The sequence below is a fragment of the Hydra vulgaris genome, chromosome 03 (assembly GCF_038396675.1).
Source record: "Hydra vulgaris chromosome 03, alternate assembly HydraT2T_AEP".
Classification (NCBI taxonomy): domain Eukaryota; kingdom Metazoa; phylum Cnidaria; class Hydrozoa; order Anthoathecata; family Hydridae; genus Hydra; species Hydra vulgaris.
This window is the reverse complement of record NC_088922.1, coordinates 22063250-22085994: the sequence shown is the minus strand read 5'-3', so window position 1 is coordinate 22085994 and position 22745 is coordinate 22063250. Positions and strand designations below refer to the sequence as shown.

Sequence of the window (22745 nt, the reverse complement as noted above, 5' to 3'; positions counted from 1 at the left end):
TTATAAGTTAAAATAATTAAATTAAGTAAAATTGTAATCCAAATTAGTGTGTACTTTACGAATATAACAACGTGTTAAAACTTCCTTAACTAATAAGTTAACCTTATGCAAAAAACGCACAAATGGACATTAAGTTCGCTTTTAATAATTAGATACTCAAATGTTATTAAATAATTAATAAAATATATTATTCTTAAATGTTTTTACATCATAAAGTTTTCTATTCTGAAAATGTGATATTAAAACACTTAATAAAAATTCTATTTATACAAGCTTAAAATGTAAGAAATGAGCTCTGCTTTACTGTTTAACTATTCATTTAAATATTAATAATTAATAAATTAGAATTTTTTTAGTTAAATTCTGGTTAGCATCAGTAACAGTAATAGTTTAAAGCTTTTAAAAGTTTAATTTAGAAAGATTTTATGCTACGACATGCAACATGGGTTCGAAAATTCAACAAACAAATAATAGAGCCTTCGAAATAACCTTAAAACTAAGATAAACATTATACTTATAGTATGCGGTCAATGAAAAAAAAAGTTTTGTTAATGCCAATGTTAAAAATTTTACAATTTGATGAATTTTTTTGCGTGAAAGAAACAAACAATGGCACCTCCAATGATACGGGAAAACGTTAGTGGTGTATATGGTTATCCAACGTCAACAATGGATTGGTGTGAAGAAAACTTTGTGGTTACTTATGCCATAGCTGAATTTTGGAATACAATTAGTAATTGGGTTATGATCTTTCCTCCTATGTTTGTTGCGTATCGTTTATGGAAATTTCAACTTGCTGAAAACCGTGTTATTACAGCATTCATCGCTTTAATGGCAATTGGGTTTGGATCATTTGCTTTCCATTGTACTCTTCTTTATCAATCTCAATTGTTAGATGAGTTACCAATGATTTACGGCACGTGCGTTATGTTGTATTGTATGCTAGAACTACGCGGAATAGAAAACAAACTAAATATTTTTACATCTGCTGTTTTATTAGCAATTTCTATTGCTATTACCATGATATATGTTTTACTTAAAAATCCACTTATATTTTTGTATAGTTATGGTACACTTGCAACTACTTTGTTTATGCTAAATATCCGAGCATGTGCCAGATACACGGGTAATAGAAAGTTGTTGATATTGTCTTTAGCTAGTTATACTTTTGGTTTTATTTTATGGAACATTGATAATGAATACTGTCATAAAGTTCGAAAAGTGCGTAACGCTTTGCCATTTCTTTTTCAGTCAATAACCCAATTGCATGCATTATGGCACTTTTTTGCTGGCATCGGAACTTACGGTCAAATTATTTTTACAATGGATCTTCGTATAAAATGTTTACGCTTCGAATCAAGATCAGCGTATATATGCAAATACATTTTATACTTTATAAAAGCTCAAAGTTTTAAACACAATTTTAAAGCTAACAAAAATTAGCTTTCTTAACAACTTAGTTATCGTGTTTATTAATATGAGCCGCAAACGTTAAATGACTATCGAGTCGCACAATTATGGCATTAAGATTTTTTTTTCAAAAAAGCAAATTTTTACTCGCAAAGTTTAGTCTAACAAATCTACATGATCTATCCATATACTGTCAAGCTGGTTTTTTTAGTTTATAGAAAAATAAAAAAATACAAAAAACATTTTTACTATTTTTGTCACTGTTATGGTAAGAAAATAAGAAAATGAGTTTTACGGAAATTAATTTTTTTTTTGCTTTCAACATTCGCTTTTGTCTCTTTTAACTTTCACAAATTTCTTCACTTTTAAAATTTATTTTTTTCTTTTCAAAAAAATATGGCTTTTGATTTTCTCGTTTTTTTTCTTATTTGCTAACGGTTTTAAAAACTTCATTTTTTATATGGTAAAAACCACCACGATTTTACCGAACGTTAAATAGCAGCAATAAAGTTAGGATTGTTGCTTTTGACTTATCAAAGATTTTAAACAAAGTTTCTTATGCTGATCTTCTTCTGCTGAAGTTCTCATGTACAAAATAAATTTTTGAAATATCTTTTCACTCCGATTGCAAAAAAATAAAAAATAAATATTTAAAAAAATGCGTTCTTTAATATAATAAGGTCGCCATATCTAGGTTGGTGGCTAGGTCTTCGAATTATACTTTTTCTCATCTAGAGATAATACAAAAACACATTATAATCATAGTAAAGCATGCTCAAGCAGCCAAATAAAACTTTTGATTGTTTGTGACTGTGGTCACTGGATTAACAAGCAATAATCTTTGGTCCCTGGACGAACAAGCAATTATTTTTTGTTACTTTCAACAAAGTTCTTTTTTGGCTTAACTTGTTAAGCCGCATCCATTTAAATTGATTGTTCTTTTGGTTTCAAATCTTTTTATTCATCTAGTTTTTTTCGCATTTTTTTACTATGAAGTTCTTTCTCTTTTTATGCTTTTTCTGGGTAAAAATATGCAGCTTTTAAAGCCGTATCTTAACAGCTTTTTGCTCTTTAATCGTCTTCATGATATTTTCAGTTACACGGCAACTTATTAGAATTTGTTAGAAATGAAAATTACAAATTGTAATTTTCTGCAAAGACCACATTGTAATAAAATGTGATTTTCGCAAATTTTCTTTACAAAAAATTGAAAATTAACTTAATTAAAAAGTGTTAGAGAAGCTGAAAAACCATTGAACCTTAAAATAACTATTATGAGCTGAAAAGTTTGCAGCAAACTCAATAGTTCGCACGAGGGAAAAAAATTTTATTTTTTAATGGACCATTTTTTGAATTGTTATATGAAGAATACTTTTAAGAGGCTAAATGAGTTATTCTTCAAAATAGATTCGGTTTGATACCATATTTTGTGACCTTTCTATAATCCATTTAAAATCTAATAAGTATATAACCCAGTTTTAAAAAAATTCTTACGCCAAAAATATGCGACTAATTAAATTGTTTTAACAAACTAAACTAAACTAATGATGTTTTACATTAAAGACAGCTGACATTAACCAAAGTATGAAGAGTGAATGCAAATTAAGTATAAAGAAAAGACTGTAATTATGAAGTAAGAAGAGAGATTTGGGACATCAAGACTTTTTCCGAGTTTAAACGTGATATTTTTGTGATATTTTATCTGTTGAATTTAATATTTACAAATACAAATTCACACGCGCGCGCGCACACACACACACATACACACACAACTTAAAAAACTGTCAGTCAATGAACATTAATATTTTGTTACTATGTTTGTTCTATCATATTGGTTCATCACCTTCGTGATTTTTTTATTTACAAGTAGAAAAAAATTGTAATCAATCTTAAAATTTAAAAACAATATACTCGCCATCTGGTCACGCGACCGGGCAAAATGGTTTACTATGTCTTTTCTGCTCCAACTTTATTAAGTTTAAAAAACAACCAACAGCTCTACCTCAAGCAAATTAAAAAAATAAATATTTACAAAAAAATATTCCTAAAAGATTTTCATATGTCAAAAGGTTTTCAGTCGTCAAAAGGTTTTCATTCGTCAAAAAGTTTTTGCTCGTGGACAAGGGCTGCCAACTCGCCGGAAATTCCATATATCTATGTGTAATTGGCCGAAAAATGCATATTGGGATGTCTTGCGGGACCAAATTCATATAAACAACATAATCAGTTTATACACTAAACACTGTTTATAATATATATATACAGTGGCGGCTCGTCAATAGGGGCCATAGAGCCCGGCCCCAGATTTATTTAAAATAAAGTATTTCTTAATGTAAATATGTATGTAAGTATGTAAATATGTTAATGTAAATATGCAAATCTATATATGTAAATATCCACTTATTAGCCTAAAATAATTTTAAATCATTTTATTTTTTAAGTAATATGTTTATTTGCAATTTATTTAAAGTATTTTAGCGTTGTAATTCATTGCCAATAATAGCTGGGCCGATTTTTACTGGCCCTATTTAATTTGTTTGTAGTAATATAACTTTTGATGCGCGCGCAGAATTTATTGTGCTTTCAGGTGGACGAAAATGCGCACCCCAGCACCTCATTGAACTGCGGCCGTATTCTCATCTCTCCGTTAAGCTTAACCAAGGACGTAAAACCAAGGCATCTGAAAAGAAGTCGGCTAACTCGTCAAGGTCTAGCTCGATAAAATCTTCAATTTCAATTTCAGAATCAACATTTTCAAGCAAAAAAGAATAATCTTCTTGATTAATATTAAACTCATCTGTCATATTCATTTTATGTTTATCTGTTCAAAAAATATATTTTACGAAATCTTAAGATATTTTATTGGATAGTCGAGACCTACTTTTTTTGACGTCGAATCTAATAAAAATATTCCCACATTTTGCAATTCTCCCGTTTTCGTAACAATTCCGTAACGCGCATATCTTTTTTTTTAAACAATGCGTTGAACGCCCTCGGCATAACGGAGCTATTTTACGCCCTTGGCTTAACGGAGCTTTTGTTTGAAATTTCATTACAATATTTTTAAGTAAAGAAATGACGAAAATTTATATAAATTCGTTAAAATAAAACTTATACCAAAATAAAACATTTATGTTTAAAAAATTATAATTTTAAATAAATTTTTTGTTAATGTAATATAAAAATTTTATTTGACCAACGCTCCGTTAAGCTTAACGGAGAGATGAGAATAGGGCTACTGGCCTGAGAAGTAAAGAAGTCTAAAAACATCACTAAGCTGTAAAATTTCATCCAACAATTTTTAATTCTCGATTTAAAGAGTGAAGAATTTACTGCTGCAAAAAGTCAGAAGTTTTGTTGACTCAATAAGGTAATATTAAGAAACTTTATAACATTAAATGTAAACGTTTATTTGTAAAAATAATGTTGTAAACATAATACATTTGTTAATATTGGAGTTTTACTGTGAATATTAACAGTGTTAATATTACAATATTAACAGTGTTAATATTCAATATTAACAGTGTTAATATTACAATAATAACAGTGTTAACATTACAATATTAACAGTGTTAATATTACAATATTAACAGTGTTAATATTACAATATTAACAGTGTTAATATTACAATAATAACAGTGTTAATATTGGTTTCTTCACCTGGATATGTAGATATAAAATTTACCATGTAGTTATTAGGAGTATAAATTAATAGGAATAGGAACATGGCAAAAACATGATATTTAAAATAATGTAACAAGAATTACAGTTAAGTAAAAAAGAATTAATTTATATTAATTTTCAGAAACTAGGTTTTCTAGGACAAGTCATTTTATTCTATCATTATAACAATAATAATGGTAAAAAGAATAAAATTATGATTTTAGAAATTCTAGGGAAATTGAACAGTTTAGAAAATTGATTTTAAAATATCATGAAAAAGTTTGCATTTCTTTTATAATCAACAATCTTGTACATTTTATAACTTTTGTTAGTGAACTACATTTTCAGGCATATATTGTTTTATTTTTTTAAAAATTTATAATGCTTGTTTGTTTTTGTTTTTACAGGAACAAAATAGTGGCTCAGCCATATTAATGAGAACCTTGATTAATGCATTAATCGAACAAATGTATCGCAAGTGTATGAGAATGTTTAGCAAGTTTATATATTGTGACACGAGAAAGCTTAGCCATTTCTACAAATATAATAAGAGCTACAAACTGTTTGTACTTTTGAAATTCTTGTTCTATTCTCAATGAGGGATTGCTGAAGTTTATTTTTTCCAAATAGTTTATGTATTATATTCTGCGGCATAATGAATCAGCTATTGAAAATTGTTTACATTGTTTGGTGGCAGTTGAGTTATTCTACCTTTTAAGTTGCCAATTAGATCGGTGCTGAACCAGAGCCAATTTCAACCATGATGATAAGCATCGATCACAAGTTTTAAAGAATTTTTTTTCAGCAAAAATATGCAACTGGGTTTTTAAGAAATATTTTAAAATTAGTCAATATTATTATTAGTTTGATATAATAAAGGTACAAACAACTAAAACAACAGAAGATATAAAGAATTTTTTTTTTCAATCACAAAAACTGTACCACTGGTGGTACTGTTACATTTCTTAATACAGCTTCAATAATTGATACTTCCAAAAAGGCACTAATTAAAAAAATATACAAAGTTTAGATTATTTTAAAATGTTTGACATTTAGATTACCATAGAAATAAAATAATCAGAATATTTTATTGAAATGTTTTTTTTTTGGGGTTAAAGCTGAAGCCAAATAACTAAAACTAAATAAACATTGAAGTACTGTTATGAATGCTTACAAACAGATGTTAAGTTTTTATCTTTAATTACATGAAATCGTTAAAGCGTCTTTGACAATGTAAATAATCTTGTGAAGTTTACTATTATTTATGACTGACATTGCAAATGTTGTATTTAAGAATTATGGATTTAATTAAGTAAAATATGTGTTGTATTATGAAAAAAATATTTAAAAAACATGTTTAAAAATTTTTTAATGTTGTAAAAGTATCTTTTTTGTTTTTGTTGACCCTTTCGCCATTCTCAGAAAACTTTATGTGAACCTATCATAGGGTTCAATGTATATGTAATGTTACTTTCTTTATTATTTTATCGATTGGTAATTAAGAAGCCTTAATTACCAATCGATAAAATTTAGGTTCATTAATTTATATACAACATTTCCCTCGGAATCATATATAAAATATTAAAGTAACTAACCAATACTAAGTGAAGTTAGGTTGGTGTCGGGATAAACCGTTTTGTTGAAAATGCTGTTTTCAGTGATATCGGGACAATTAATGCCCTATCCCAATTATGCATAGAAATAACCTGGTTGAAACATTTTCTGAAGTATCAAATTGATGGAGATTGTTTTGGTCACGCCTGTGTCTAGAGCTGATGCTGAACGGTGTTTTATTACTTTAAAAAGAGTTTGACACTTTTGAACTATTAGGGCAGATTTCAGTCAGTTTTTGCTGGTTTTTACGTAGGTTTAAAAGATTCAATGTCATTAAATACTTTATTTTGAAAGTATGCTAACCCATAACTCTCTCAACTAATCAAAAAACGCTAGCGTCCTAGCAAACACCAAAGCATCAATTACGCTGACAGTAAGTCGTTGCGATATTGTTCGGGTAATATTTCCTGGCCCCACCAAAGTGTATTGCCACCGGCTGCCACTGTATATATACATAGATTTATTACATTTTAAAATATTATTAGCTTTAGCTTTTCAGGAATCAAATTATTATTTGTAATCCCTCATATAATTAAATATGCCAGCTTTTTGTTCAGCCGTCAATTGTGTAAACAAACGTGGAAAGAATGTTGAAAACAGTGTTTCTTTTTTTAGATTCCCAAAAGAGAAAAACAGGCAAGTAACTGTTCACCATATTGGATTTATTAATAAAATAAATATATCAAAACTTTAAAGATATTTTTAAAACAATGTAAATGCATAATATGATGAAAAATATTGATACATAATATGATGGAAATAACTGCAACAAATTTATAAGGTTAACTTTTTATTAGATGCAAACTTTGGGTTCATAATTGTCGTCGTCAAGATCTTGATACAAAATCTTGTGAAGAAACTAATCTTAGTTATACGATTTGCAGTGAATATTTTGATTCATCCTAATACTATCTAGCTAACAATGGCGGTAAAAGAGCACTTGTAACTGCTGTACCAACAATTTTTAACTTTCCAAATCAACCATCTTTGTTAAATTTAAAGAGAAAACAACCAACAAACAGAACTCATTTACAGGATAAAATACAAAAAAAAGAAGTCAGTAATACAATTGAATTTAGCGCAAGAAATAATGTTGATACTACTGGTACACATAATATATCAGCTGTCAAAACCAGTTTTAGAAATAAATAGTTATCATCTGAAGTGAAAATTTTTCGTGCTTAAAAAAAAAAAAAACTTACAGTTAAAAAACAAAACATTACAAAATTGTGATGGTTCAATAGAACACATAAATTTATCTAAAAAAGTTTTAACTACTACACAGCAACAATTTTTTGGAAGTCGCGTTAAAAAAGGAAAACGTTGGACTGTTAAAGAGAAACTGTTAGCCTTGAGGATTATGTATCACAGTCCACAAACTTTTAAAATGCTAAGAAGCGTTTTTTCATTGCTAGAAGCACTATTTTAATGTTTCTAGAAAAATCTTTTGGGACTCTAGTGTCTGGATTTTTAAATAAGATTATGGTCTTATTAAAAATGAGAGTTGAAACCATGACAAAATTAGAAAGGAACTGTAGCCTTGTTTTTGATAGAATGTCTTTAAAACAACATCTGGATTATAACAAAAACAGTGACAAGGTTGTTGGAATTCAATCGAATGGTAAACCAGTGAACCAAATACTTGTATTGATGGTTCAAGGGTTATCAACAAAATGGAAACAACCAATTGCTTATTTTTATAGTAATAATGCCATGAGTTCAGCCAATTTAGCTAAGATCTTAAATAACGCTATGGTTCATCTACATGCAATAGGTTTAGCTGAAAGATGTCTTGTTATTGATCAAAGCTCAACTAATATTAGAGTTATTAAGTTTCTAGGATTTTCATTATCAAATCAACAAATTTTTCATCCAACTACAAGAGCAAAGGTATATATAATATTTGATCCACCGTAATAGAAATAATTTAATAGTCAGAAATAATTTAATACAACATGACATTCTGTCTGATGGTAAAATAATCTCGTGGAAACATCTGCAAGAGCTCTACAATTTGGAAAAGGTTAATGCTATCCGCCTTGCTCCAAAATTGACAAATTGTCATTTAGATCCAGGATCACAATTAGCTAAGCGAGTTAAGTTGGCAACACAAATTTTTAGTAGTCAAGTTAGTACTGCTTTGAATGTATATGCTTCTACAAAACTATTGCCTAAAAAAGTTTTGTCTACATCCTTTTTTATTAAAAATATGGATATTTTATTTGACATAATGAATTCTCGAGAACTAATAGCAGATAAACCAACACGTTCTGCTTTAACGCTAAATGATAAGTTTATCCAACAGCTTGAAGATTTGAGAGTTTGGGTTAAGGGGTGGCATTTTTGTGGTGCTCGTAGCCAAAAAGGTATATTCAGTCATTGGGGTTTAGATGTTACTATTTCTAATATTCTTTGTCTCACAAACGAATTGCTTCATGAGGATTTCTTTTATGTTTGCACAGCTTAGTTTAATCAACACTGTTTAGAAAATTTTTTTGCATTAATACGAAGCAAAGGAGGTTAGAATGACAGACCAACAGCATTGCAATTTAAATCAGCATATCAAAATGCTTTAGTACTCCTTTCAATAGAGCAATCTAATTCTAACAGTAATTGTCTCCCAGAATCATATTTTTTGGTTGCAGTTACTGTAGATTCAATTATCAACAAAGTATTTGAGAACCAAATTTCTACAAATGAAAAATTGATTTTTAAACAGCCATCTTCATTATTAACAAAAAAATTACAACCTTTTATTTTAAAAAATGTTTCAAGTGATTCACTTTCGCAGTCAGTTAAGCAAGTTTTAAAATCGATTGCAGAATATTTAATAAAGAAAGATCAAATTTGTCAAAAATGTGTCCAAGTTCTTTCATGTGTCACATCAAGTGGAAGTAACTTATATAATACTGATTCTTTTTTACAAAAACTTGATTTTTTTTACAAAACTTGCTTCAAGATATGGAAACTGTTTTTATAATACAAATCAAAATTTTATTACTAAAAGAAACATCATACAACATGTTATTAATGAAATAAAAAATCATTGCAAATTTAGATTTCTTTTTGATGAACATGTTGATCATGCCTTTCTCTTGAAAGAAAGTTTAATTAGAAACTTTGTTATTATGAGAATGTCTTATTTTATACGCTTTTATAATCGAGATATACAACCACGAAACAAGGCATGTAAAAAAAAGTTGGCTCGTATTATCCATAGATAATGCTTGCATTAATGCTTGTGATAATGCAATTATAGATCCATGCTTGCTTTTTATATTAAATAGAAATGATTTTATTAATAAAAGATATTTCTTATTAGAAATAGTGTTTTTTTTCTCACAGCATCATTTATTAATTTAGAATCTAAATAAGAATATATTTAAACGAATAAGGTGATAACAATGCTTTTAAATAGCAGTTTTGCAAGTTTTTATCACTATCATAAATATATTCATGTTAAGTTAATAATGTTATACAAGTAAATTTATGAATAAGTTAATTTATTTCAAAAGTTTAGTTTCTAAAGGAGTTTTCTTCAAGCTGTTATTTAAATTTATGTTATTAAAATTCATTAAGTTTGCGTATTAAGATTATTTTGGTCCCGCAAGACATCCCACAATGCTTTGCGGATAAAATTACACTATTTTGTCGGGAGTTGGAATAATCTCAACAATAATACTTTTTTTTAACGTAAAAAACAACTTAAGCGTATAAATTAACGCTAACAATATTTTTTAAAATTTATATTTCAAAACACAAGCTTTATATGGAGCTTTTCTTCTATCTGTTTTTTAATTTTTTTATGTTAAAAAATTCAAAAAAAATGGAAGAAGCAAAGCTACATATATAACTCGTATTTTAAAAAACCAATTTTTAAAAATGTTGTCAGCGTGTTTTTATAGTTGGTATAGAAAAAACCATCTTGTACCATCTTCCTCAATCGGATTTATTTAAAAATAAACCTTGCAGCATCTGCAGCAGTTTTTGATTGGTAGCAAATGTACTCCGTTATATCAGTAATCAACTAAAGTATTCTATAAAAAGTATACTATTGTTTAGTTCCATTTTAAACCAATTTAAGCAAATTTTTATAAACTGTATTTAAAAATGTTCCTAAGGTATGGTTTTCCTGATAAAATTATATTTGTTTTTTATATTTGATGACTATTTATAATTTTTTTTTAAGCTTTTATTTTTTGCTGTATACTCGCGCCACTCTTTTAAGTTTAGCTTTTTTTACGTTTTTTAAGTTTTTAAGGATCAGGGTTTTCAAAAGATTGGCGTGTATAGAAATTTACAATACCAGGGGCGGATGCAGGATTTTTTGTGGGTGTTACCTGTTTTATTTCGAGTTGTCATAATATAGTCGGCGATATATCTTTGTAAACCCCTCCCCGAGCCAGCGAGGGGAGGAGGGGGGATCGGTTGCAAAAAAATATCGCCGACTATATTTTGGCATTTCGTCATAAAAGCGGCATCAGTACTTTATTATTACTTACTTGGCATTGTTCTCAATTACCCATATAAAACAAAACTAATAAAAACGTTGCCTTGGCTATTCTGTTCATAAATTAGACATTTTTTACTTGTCTAACCTATTTAACGAAGTGCACCAACGAGAAGGTTAGCCAAAGGACTTTGCACTCCATCTGTAAACTGTCATGTGGCCTAAGGTTAGCCCTCCATTTCTGGATTTTTTTCCTTTTCTTGATAGACAGTCCGTGTAAAGTATTTGTAATGTTGCCTTAGGTTAGCCCTCCATTTCTGAATCCTTACTTTCTCTTGATAGACAGTTAATGTAAAGTATTAATATTGCTGCCTTAGGTTAGCGTTCCATTTCTGGATTCTTTCCTTTTGTCGATAGGCAGTTAGGCCAAGCTTTTTTATAGTTTTTTTTTAATTTTTTAGGTTAGTTTTTCTAATTTTCACTAAATATAAGATAAACTTAAATATAAAATAAAATAAAATAAACGAATATAGTCAATAAACAAAAAAGAAATTAATAAACTAATATTAGGTAAAAACCAACTCTAAGCGTCGTTCCCCTAAACAGAAAAAATATTTAAAACTCTTTCTACATCAGGAACTATTTCTTGATGAATAGCTAAAGAATTAAGTCTTGGCTCTGTCATGTGGCTTCGCACATAAGTTTTTAGTCTGCGTATAACAGAAATGCTCCTCTCGCATTCACATGTAGTAATTGGAATTGTTCCCATTATTAAAAAACCTTCCCTAATGTTTGAGAAACCCCTCATATCAATAGACTTTAAAGTCTCTGTAATAGTGGATGGGATTACAGATTGATTGTTCCAAAATGTTTCCAACAAATCTAATTCAGCATGAACTGATGTAGGTGAGGTATATCCAATATATAAAAATGCAAAAATTCCATAAAATCTAACTTCCAAAAACATTTTTCTTTTTTTTTTATACAACGGTTGCCGGAGTACCAGATAAACCTTTGTAAACAATCATCTCACCTTCATCAAATCTATCTTCTGATTCATTAAATAAATGATCTAAAAGAGGAGATGTGATGGAATATTTGAAATAATCTAAAACTGTGTCAGAGGGATAATTATCTCTATAAATTTGTCTGCCACAGAGCCTTGGTTTAACTTCTGAAACATCAAAAGTCTTAGCTAGATCAAGAGTAATTAAGTACCATTCGTTATGATAGACATCAATACTTTTTTTAAATCTAAAATTTGAGTTTTTAAACAATTTATTTCCTTACACTGTTGTGATATATCAAACGCTTTAGTTTGGAGAAAAACAGTGATGGCATTTTTTGAAGAATTATCAATATTATAACTCTTACCTTCATTGTATGTCATTTCTTCCATTGAATGAAAAATGGGTATGTTGTTATAAAAAAAAACATCCAGACCTTTAAGTTTCTAAACCCATCTAGTTCGACATGTATCAATTAATGTTGCTTGACCAGGAAAAATGAATTTATTGAGACAGCTGGCACGTTTAGGTGATAAGTTAAAAAAATATGATATATCTTTGATTTGATCAAGAACATTTCTAACACTCTGAACATTGCATGATTTACTAACAACTAAATTAAGTTTATGGCACAGTGAACAAAAATAGCCTTTGAATTGATAAGTTTAATTCCAGATGAAATACCTTTTAATTTACCCGATATTACCCCAGCACCATCATATTCTTAACCACTACATTTTTGGATATTAAGACAAAGATCATCAATTGCAGAAACTATGTATTGCGCAAGACTAAGACCAGTTGTACCAGATTTACATTCAATAAATTATAGAAAGTCTTCACAAATAACATTATCACAGTCAATGTATCTTATAACTAGAGATAGCTGTTCATCATTAGAACAATCAGAGGCTTCATCACACAAAATAGAAAAATAACCTGACTTTTTAATTTTCTTAATTAGAACTTCTTTGATTGTTTTTCCACAGCATTCAATAAGTTCGTTTTGTGCGGTTTTAGATATATAAGTTGCATTTTTAGGAGCAAAATGAATATGGTGCTCAAGAACTTTATCAGCTGCTTCAATACGAAAATTTAAAAGCTCTACAAAGTTACCTATACCAATGTTGTCTTTACATGTTTCTCCGATCTCTGGACAATATTTACTGCCATCACGATGACCTCGAAAAGCAATATCATTGCGGCCGATAAAAATAATTGTCTTTATAATTGAAATTAATTTATTTCAATTACTTATAATAAGTTTTTTTTCTCAAATTATCGATGTCAACTTCAATCAGATTTTTTTTTGAATTAGATTTAGATTGCAGAATGTTAAGACATTGACATATGATGAAGTCGAATTATCGATGTCAACTTCAATCAGATTTTTTTTTGAATTAGATCTAGATTGCAGAATGTTAATGCATTGACATTTGATGAAGTCGACAATTATTATTGTGATCCATATAAGCACGAGTTGTATTACCCCATATTGTAAAAGGTTTTTGAATAAAGTTGATTATTGTGATATTGTTTGGAATTCTGCTACCCAACAGTGTATATGGAAGGCAGTATACTCCATCTTCAATCTATGAGTAAGCTAACCAAGAATATTCAAGTAGCCATTTATGTAAAAAGGATCTTTTTTTCTTCACTAGAAACAGGAAAAACAAAAGACAAGTTAGGAATAAATATTTTATTAACTAAATCTAATAAAATTGAATCATCTTTGCCAGCAGATAGATGTCTACCGCGCTCATAGTAAGTAGAAACATCATAAAAAGGAAGGCTTGAAGACTGATCTAATGCACAAGGAATACAATTAAGTAAGACTGGATTAGGAGTAATACCAATATTTACATCTATAATTTTAGTTTCATTATCTATCCAAAACTTTATGAGGGATTGAACTAATGATTTTTTATTTGATAATAGATTTTTAGGAGGTTGACAAGATAATTAAGAACCTTAGTGGCAACAGAAGAATGCGATAGAACACTTGGCAAAACTGAACACGATCCTCTTTTTAAACTCCTTTTTGACAAATTTCTTTGAGCATAAAACTTCTTTTTTCACAATAGAGACAAAATGATTTGGTGACCACATATCTTTATCCTTGGAAATAGACAGCAATCGGTGTTACACTATAAAATACTCAGAATTTCTTTATTTGTTTTATGATCACCATGTGGGTATATACTTACATTATATAACTTTTTATATTTTTCAAATCTAAATTCAGGATAAACAGACTGAACTTGTTTATTAAACACTGTAGATTATGCAATTAAACAAAGAAAAGAAGCAAATTTATTGTTTCTGCAATTGTTATAGGCTTCTTTTTTTATAAGTTCAGAAATATTTATATCATTTAAATCTGTAAAAGAATCAGAAGACTCAAATGAAACACATGCCATGAAAATACTTGAGAGTGAAGAAAAACTTTTAGATTCCACTAAAATTCCATTGTAAAATACACTAACATAATTTACATATATATATATATATATATATATATATATATATATATATATATATATATATATATATATATATATATATATATATATATATATATTTTTATTTTATTTATTTAAGTTTACAATGTTAGTCGTGTTACATAATTCATAAGCCGTAATACAATTACGCAAATAATACAATTCAGCGTACTTACAATATAAATCTAGGTTTCCAAAAGAAGATCATAAGGATCTTATCATCGGAACCTTAAAAAGTAATATTTATAACGTATATATATAAAATAAAATATATACATTTATATATACACACATACACATACATATATATATATGTAAAACATATATATATATATATATATATATATACATATATATACACACGCACATAGTATTTATATATATATAATACTATATATGTATATATTATATACATATATATATATATATATATATATATATATATATATATATATACATATATATATACACACACACGTAGAATTTTAGAATGTTGTCCATAGAGGGAATTAATTTTTTTAACTGAATTTTAAAAACAGGAAGAGTAATAGAAGGATCAAAGTTTGGTAATACTATTTTATTCCAAAGATGGGGTGCACGATATAAAATACAAAATTGATTGAACTTAGTTCTACAAAAAGGTTCACTTAAAAAACTAAAATTTCTTAATGTGTATTTATTTATTGGTTTAAAAAAAAAAAGGTCGTTAAAAACAAATAAAGATAAATCGTTTTTCCATATAAAAGTAAAACATAAGGCATTAAATACGTTCAGTTTATAAACATCTAAAACCTTCATATAATCAAAAAAAATATTTTGAATGTGAAAAGCGATCCGCATAATTAACTACGCGGATTGCATGTTTCTGACGCCGATAAAGATGTAATTTACTTTTATCCGTACTTCCCCAGGCAATGATTGCATAATTTATATAATTGTATATAAATGAATAATAGAGTTGGGTTAAGTTTTTTTTGTTTAGATAATTTCGGGCTTTGTATAAAATGCCAATGTTTTTAGAAATTTTTGTGCTTATATGATCAATATGTTTTCTCCAAGTAATATTCTTATCAAGATTAACACCTAAGAATTTTATAATGGTATCTCTTTTTATTATCGTTTCATCAATATAAATTTGAGGCATATTACTTGGTAAAAAACGTTTTTTTGCGCAGGAGTGAAAGATAATCCATTTTGTTTTATTAATATTTAAAGTTAATTTATTAGCTTTGAACCAATTAGAAATGAGATTGAGTTCTTTGTTTGTAGTTGAAAAGAGTTCATAAACATCAGTATGGGATAAGAAAAGATTAGTATCATCAGCGAACATTATATTTTTCAATTTGGAAGCATTGTTCAAGTCGTTTACATAGATTAAAAATAGTAGTGGTCCAAGAATAGAACCTTGTGGAACACCACAGGTTATGCTCAGGGGTTCACTTTGCTCACCATCATTACTATACACAAGTTGTTTTCGATTTGTTAAATAGCTTTTAAACCATTTTAAAATTTTATTGTTTAAACCATAATGTTTAATTTTATTGATTAAAATTCGGTGATCGACCGTATCAAAAGCTTTTGATAGGTCAATAAAAACACCTAGTGTATATTGAGATTTTTCAAAAGATTCAGAGATGTTATGTATAAATTGAATAATGGCATGTTCAGTTGAACTTCCTTTTCTGAAACCATACTGATTGTCATGAAATAAGTTGTTGTAATTAAAATAATTGTATACTCTGTTGAAGATAATTCTTTCTAAAATTTTAGAAAATATAGAAAGAACAGAGATAGGACGATAGCTACTGATATTGGATCTGTCGCCTTCTTTATGGATATATCCATGAAGAAGGCGACAGATGAAAAATACCTTGATGAATAGATGCTCTGAAAATATTAACAATAATATTTTTTAAGTGCTTCTGATATTTACGTGTAGAATTCTAATTTGAACATTGCTTTCTTTGTTAACATTCTTAAATAGAATTCCTTTTAATTCACTTGGATAATATTAAGAACATTCGATTTTTGTATCATGAAAATAATTAATATCTGGGTCGAAGTTTTCGTGTAATGAAAAAAATTTCGTTTCAAAAAAATTAAAGGCAAGAGTTTCAAAGTCACTTTTTAAAGCCATGATTAGTTATAACAAATAAATTAAAAAGGAATTCTTTTTAAGAACGAACACATTTACTTCCGAAATTCTCTAGAAAAAATTTTATGATATTTAATAACTACATACTTACCTTCGAGTCGCAGCTTTTTGACTTGATCCCACAACTTTTTTCGGTTTTCGATCGTTTCTTTAGCGAAATCTTCATTAATATAAATCCCTGTTCCTCGCAAGTTTTTTGTAGCATTAAGTATTTTTGTTTTGTCTTGAAAATTTAACAACTTTAGGACAATAGTTCTTGATTTTTTATCTTCTTTAGGTTGGCCTATTCTATGAGCTCTCTCTATAACTATATCATTTTTAATTTTTAGTTGGTTTTTGAACATTTCCTTTACTACATTTTCGCACTCAGACCAATTTTCATTTGGTTTTTCATATATCCCGTCTATTCTTAAATTATTCCTTCGAGACCGGTTCTCCAGATCTAATGCCTTTTTGTTTAAATTGTTAATTTCTTTTTCATAACGCTTCGTGATCTGATTTAATTTTTCCGTGATGCTTATTTCTTGAAAGTTAAGACTTTCTTTAAAATCGCGTAGGTCTTTTTCTATGCTCAAGACTTTCGATTTGTTAGTGCCTACTTCTTTTTCAATTTTATCTAATCGATTAGTGAGTATTTTTAAATTTGCACTAATTATACCAGTAAAATTTTTTTCTTGATCTTGTAACAGGCGCTCCGTTTCTTTTAAAATACTCTTTTTTTGTTCTTCGAGTTTGTTTATAATTAATTTCTCTATATTTTTCAATGTAGTTTCCATTATTTCTTCTTTTACTTTATTATGATCAAGTTCTTTTTCTTTTATTAAATTCAATTCAGAAACAATTGTGTTCAAATTTACCAAAAAAACAAAACAAAAAAAATTTGCCAGAAAACAACAAACAGAAAACGAAAACTTTCAACAGCTGAATTTATTGAACAACTTTACAACCAGAAAACAACAACCAAAAAACAACAACTTTCAAACAACTTCAACAACTGAATATATTGAATTTTGAATATATTGACTATGTTCTTTATTCTTTTTACTTTGGTGATTGCTTTGATAACCACGGATTAAAAGAAAAGTAAATTGATGCTCAATTAAGCCGCCATCTTCGCTCGCCGATCCCTCCATCCTTCCATATATATATATGGAAGGATGGAGGGAGAGGGGTAAAGTATAAGTTGAAGTTTTATCAAAAATTAGCTTAAAGTAATTTTTAATACGAATTTTATTTTTGTTTGCAGTTATGGATTCGTTGCTATCCAATGCCATTAAAGCCAAACATTTGCCTAATATTACGACTTACAAAGTGAAGCTTCGTAATAATCTCAAAGATTTTAAAGTACAAAAAATACTTCATCAACTTGTTGCTCTCACGTTTGGGGCAGGGGAAGCGAAAATTTTGGGGCTTTTTTGTTCCAAGCCTCCAATCATCGCAATTTTTTGCAAACCCTCATTATTTGACATCAGTATAAACATATAAATGTTTGGAGTTTGCTCCATGTCTGGAAGTTACCTATCTCGAACACCAAAAAATTCTTTCTACGCCTCTGATATAGTGGAAAGCCAGTTATAAGTGGTGGTTAGTATTATGCTCATGGTACGGTAAATCTAGTGAAATACATTGTAAAAAACTTTTCATGAAATTAAGATATTAGCCCAAAAAAAAACATATATTTTGATTGTTTTAAAACATCCCAACCGATAATTGAGTTGTTCCAGGATCATAGGGTAACATGCATTGGTTTGGCCTAACCAATAATTTTCAGGTTTTAATTTTCAGATATTCTTTACTAACAACTCTGCTATTTCTTCATTTCACACGTAATTCTTTCATCTTTTATTCAAATTCAAAGATTGTATTTTGTATGCTTAAATTTATTTTTTAAGAAATTCAAAACCCGCATCATCGGCTCTGTTAGTGAAAGTCTATAGGGGTGACAACAAAAAATTTTAATATGCACTGGGTGACACCATCCCTAACAACGCTACTGTCTCGTTTCAAAAACCGTTCCAAGATATACTTGAAAACATCGGTTTAACGAAAATTCGAATTGGTTTTAAGAAATCCCCTTAAATTACTAGGTGTTGGTATATCAATCGTAGCGCGGACGATGTAAGTAAGAAAGTGATAAAAGCCAGGACGCCTATAAATATTTTTTCTACAAGTAAGGTCTGCAATATTTAGTTGAAATGAAAGCTAGCTTTAAATTATATTTCGAAACAATAAAATTGTTGTCTTAAATTTTGTTTAGTCATTGATGATTGTTGAATTTCACTTGTTGTTCATGAAAAAAAAATGTAGTAAGCGCTGCTGATTTCATGAGTTTGCAATAAAATTAAAAATTCATGATAGTAACAGTCGATCAATTGTCACACATGTTATCCAATCTTTTTACTTTTTTTAAATTTGTTTTTAGTTATTAGGTGCTCGAAGAAGTTGCTAGGGTTTTATTTTTTTTCTTAATTTTTAAAGAGCATCTCAGAAAAATATTTAAATAGGAAAGTTTACGCCTCCTTCCTTAACAATAATGCATATATGGCCAGAGCTAGGGTTCGGACTGTTGTAATTATAATTGTAAAAACAATAATGCATATATGGGCCAGAGCTAGGGTTCGGACTGTTGTAATTATAATTGTAAAAATTAAATACAATAACACATTGCGATACAATAATATTGTATTGTAATACCAGAGATGTAATTAAAACATCATTTATTGTTATTGTATTGCTGTGATGAAAAACAGTTATATTGACTATTGTATTGTTTTTGTTCTAACAATACATTGATGTTCTAAAACTATTGTATTGTATTGCTGTGATGTAAAACAAATACAATAACTTTTGTATTGTATTGCTGAGATTGAAAACAATTACAATAACTATTATATTGTTTTGTATTACTATTTTAAAGTCCAATAGCTACTGTATTTTAAAGTATTTAGATTCTTTTTCATCGCGTTTATTATTATTTGGGCAATAGAAAATTCAGAGGTGTCCGTGACGCTCGTTTTTAGCAGTCATTTATATATATAAATTTTTTTTTTTTTTGAGAAATGAAGTGAAGCGAGGAAAGCCAAAGAAGTATATATATTACATATATTTAATAAATATTAAGTTCAGGGGCGCTCGTGGCACCCGTTTCTAACAACCATTTACATATATGAATTTTATCTATTTTGAGTTCAATAATATAACTGTTTATAGAATAATTTATTTAGAATTAACATTAACGATATTCATTCAAAACCATACAAATATATAATTTATCAAATGCTTATAGTTAAATAGTTATTTATTTGTTACATAAATCAAGAACAATATTTATTTGGTTTTATAACTGCCGCATTTTTCAAAAATGACCCCTACAAAATTTACTGGTACGTATTTATTATAAAATTGAAGTGAAATTTTGGATTTTTTTATAATTTTGTCTAAACTGATATCGAAATGTTTCACTGGATGGTGACGTCTAAACTAATTGATTAACTACAAAAAATGCATGAAAATATTTTTTTTTAATATAATTAATCGCTAATGAGTAATAAATTACAGCGTTATGGAATCAGGGAACCATTGACCTGGGTAATCAACAATTAGATTGTCGAAAAATGTGAACTACTTTCGTTTTGCAAAACAAATTTTCTACATTTTCAGATTACTCATCACCTATCAGACCGTACCAGTATTTAGTAGGGGGTCATTTTTGAAAAATGAGGTAGTTATAATACCAAATAATTATTGTTCTTGATTTAAGTAACAAAATTCTTGTGTAGCTTTGCAACTAGATCGAAAAGTCCAGTTACTTTATGAAACACATACAGTCATAAAAGCCTCAAGGAAAAAAAAAAGAGACCAAATTATATTAGAGTAAGTGTAAGTTAAGTAAGTTTGGAAACAATTGGAAAACAATTGGTGCCTAATGTAAAAGCAAATAACTAAGTGGAAGAAATGGTAGTAATTGATCATGTCTATCCTCAGCAGTAAAAGAAATACAGGTCAGATCAAACTCACTTTTATGGAGCTATATAAAGTTTGCAACGAGGACAAGTGATACTCAGTAAATAAAATAGAAATTGAATCAATAATTGTATATTAGTTGCACTATTTCAAGGTCACATATCTCGGAGACCGAACTGTTAAAACATTTAATAATTTTGACATTACAAGAATTTTTTTAATTACAATAACAATAAATTGTTATTGTATTATAAAGATGAATTACAATACAATAATTATTGTTATTGTAGTGGGTCATTACAATACAACTTTATTTTCAGATATTGTTATTGTAATATTAAGATGAATTGCAATACAATATTTATTGTTATTGTATTAAAGTATTAAAATAACTGTAAATCACAAGTATTGTTGTTGTTTCTAAAAAAGTTAATACAATAACAATAGTTATTGTCTCTCTTATTGTTTTCAATACAATTACAACAGTCCGACCTCTAGCTTGAGCAGGCTTTGAACCACGGATCTTCAGTTCTGACGTCAGAACTCTAATAACTACAATTTATAATCAATCATCAATCAATCAATCATATATATTCTGAAAATAAATTTTCACGGCTATTTACAAATAGTATTGAAATACTAATCTCAAGTAAATACCTTAAAAAATAGTTTATTTATATACAATTAATCTTAGTAATAATAATAATAATAACAACAATAACAATAATAATAATAGTAATATATTTAATAGTAATAACAATAATAACAAAAATAATAATAATAATAATGATAACAATATTAATATTAGTAGTAATAGTTAAAAGTAGTTAATAATAGTAATGTAAATATTTATAGAAATAACAATAAGCAATAGTAATGACAACAAAATATATAATAAAAATTAAAAAAAAAAAAAAAAAAAATACTAAAGACAACAAAAATTGATAATAGAAATTATAAACACTAACTATATTTTTTTAATAAAAAGTAGAATAATCTAGTTTTAAAGGTTGAGAATGAATTGAGAGCTTTTAGTTCATAAAGAAGGTTGTTCCAAGTTTTAATGCTTTGATACTTTATAGATTTATGTCCGTATTTATGAGAGCAATGTTTAGAGACAGACAGGTTTAAATTACTATTGGAACGAAGGTGATAACGAGAGTTGGCACTTTTGGAAAAGAAATTGATGAAAGTTAAAGGTAGGTTATTGTGTTGGTGGTTCCAGACAAATTGGCAGTTTGAAAATTGAATATAGTCACAGTTTTAATACTTTAGAAGTTAGATAGAGCACATTAGAATTAAATTTAATATTCTGAAAATAAATAATTTTTAAAGCCTTGTTTTGGAGGTGGGATAACCTAATAAGAGCTTGTTGATGGGACTGCCCCCAAATTTGGCATGCATATATAAGATGTGAGCCGAAAATAGCATGGTATATGTTCAAAAGTGTTCAAGATTAACATAATGGCGAACTTTGGCCAACATACCATTAGATCTACTTAGTTTCATTGCTAAGTCTTCACAGTGGGATAAAAAGGAAAGATTTGAATTAATTTTTATACCAAGATATTTAATTGAGTTAACAGGTTCAATTTTTTTGCCACTTAATCTAAAATTCATATGTTTATAGATTTTTGTTTTATTTGATTTAAAGATAATAAGTTCAGTTTTGTTAGAGTTTAGAAAAAGTTTGTTGGAGCGAAGCCACTGAACTAGATTGGCAAGATCATGGTTAATGTGTTTGTTAATTTTTTTAAAGGATTTATTAATTAGCATTAGGTTAGTGTCATCAGCAAAGTGGTAAACAGTAGCAAACTTAATGGACGTATGAAGATCATTAATATAAAGAAGGAAAAGCAGTGGTCCCAATACTGAACCCTGTGGAACACCATTAGAACATTTTACAAGGGTAGATTTTGAGTCATTAATAGCAACAAATTGTGTTCTATTGTTTAAGTACGAAATAAACCATTTAAGGGGTA

General features: G+C 28.1%; 1 protein-coding gene across 1 annotated transcript; it reads left to right on the top strand.

Annotated features, from left to right (window-relative positions):
* Positions 1 to 380: 380 nt before the first annotated feature.
* LOC100208433 (alkaline ceramidase 3) lies at positions 381 to 1627 on the top strand. The gene has a single exon (XM_065792646.1). The coding sequence runs from the start codon at positions 610 to 612 to the stop codon at positions 1441 to 1443; it is 834 nt and encodes a 277-aa protein (XP_065648718.1). The 5' UTR covers positions 381 to 609; the 3' UTR covers positions 1444 to 1627.
* Positions 1628 to 22745: the final 21118 nt, after the last annotated feature.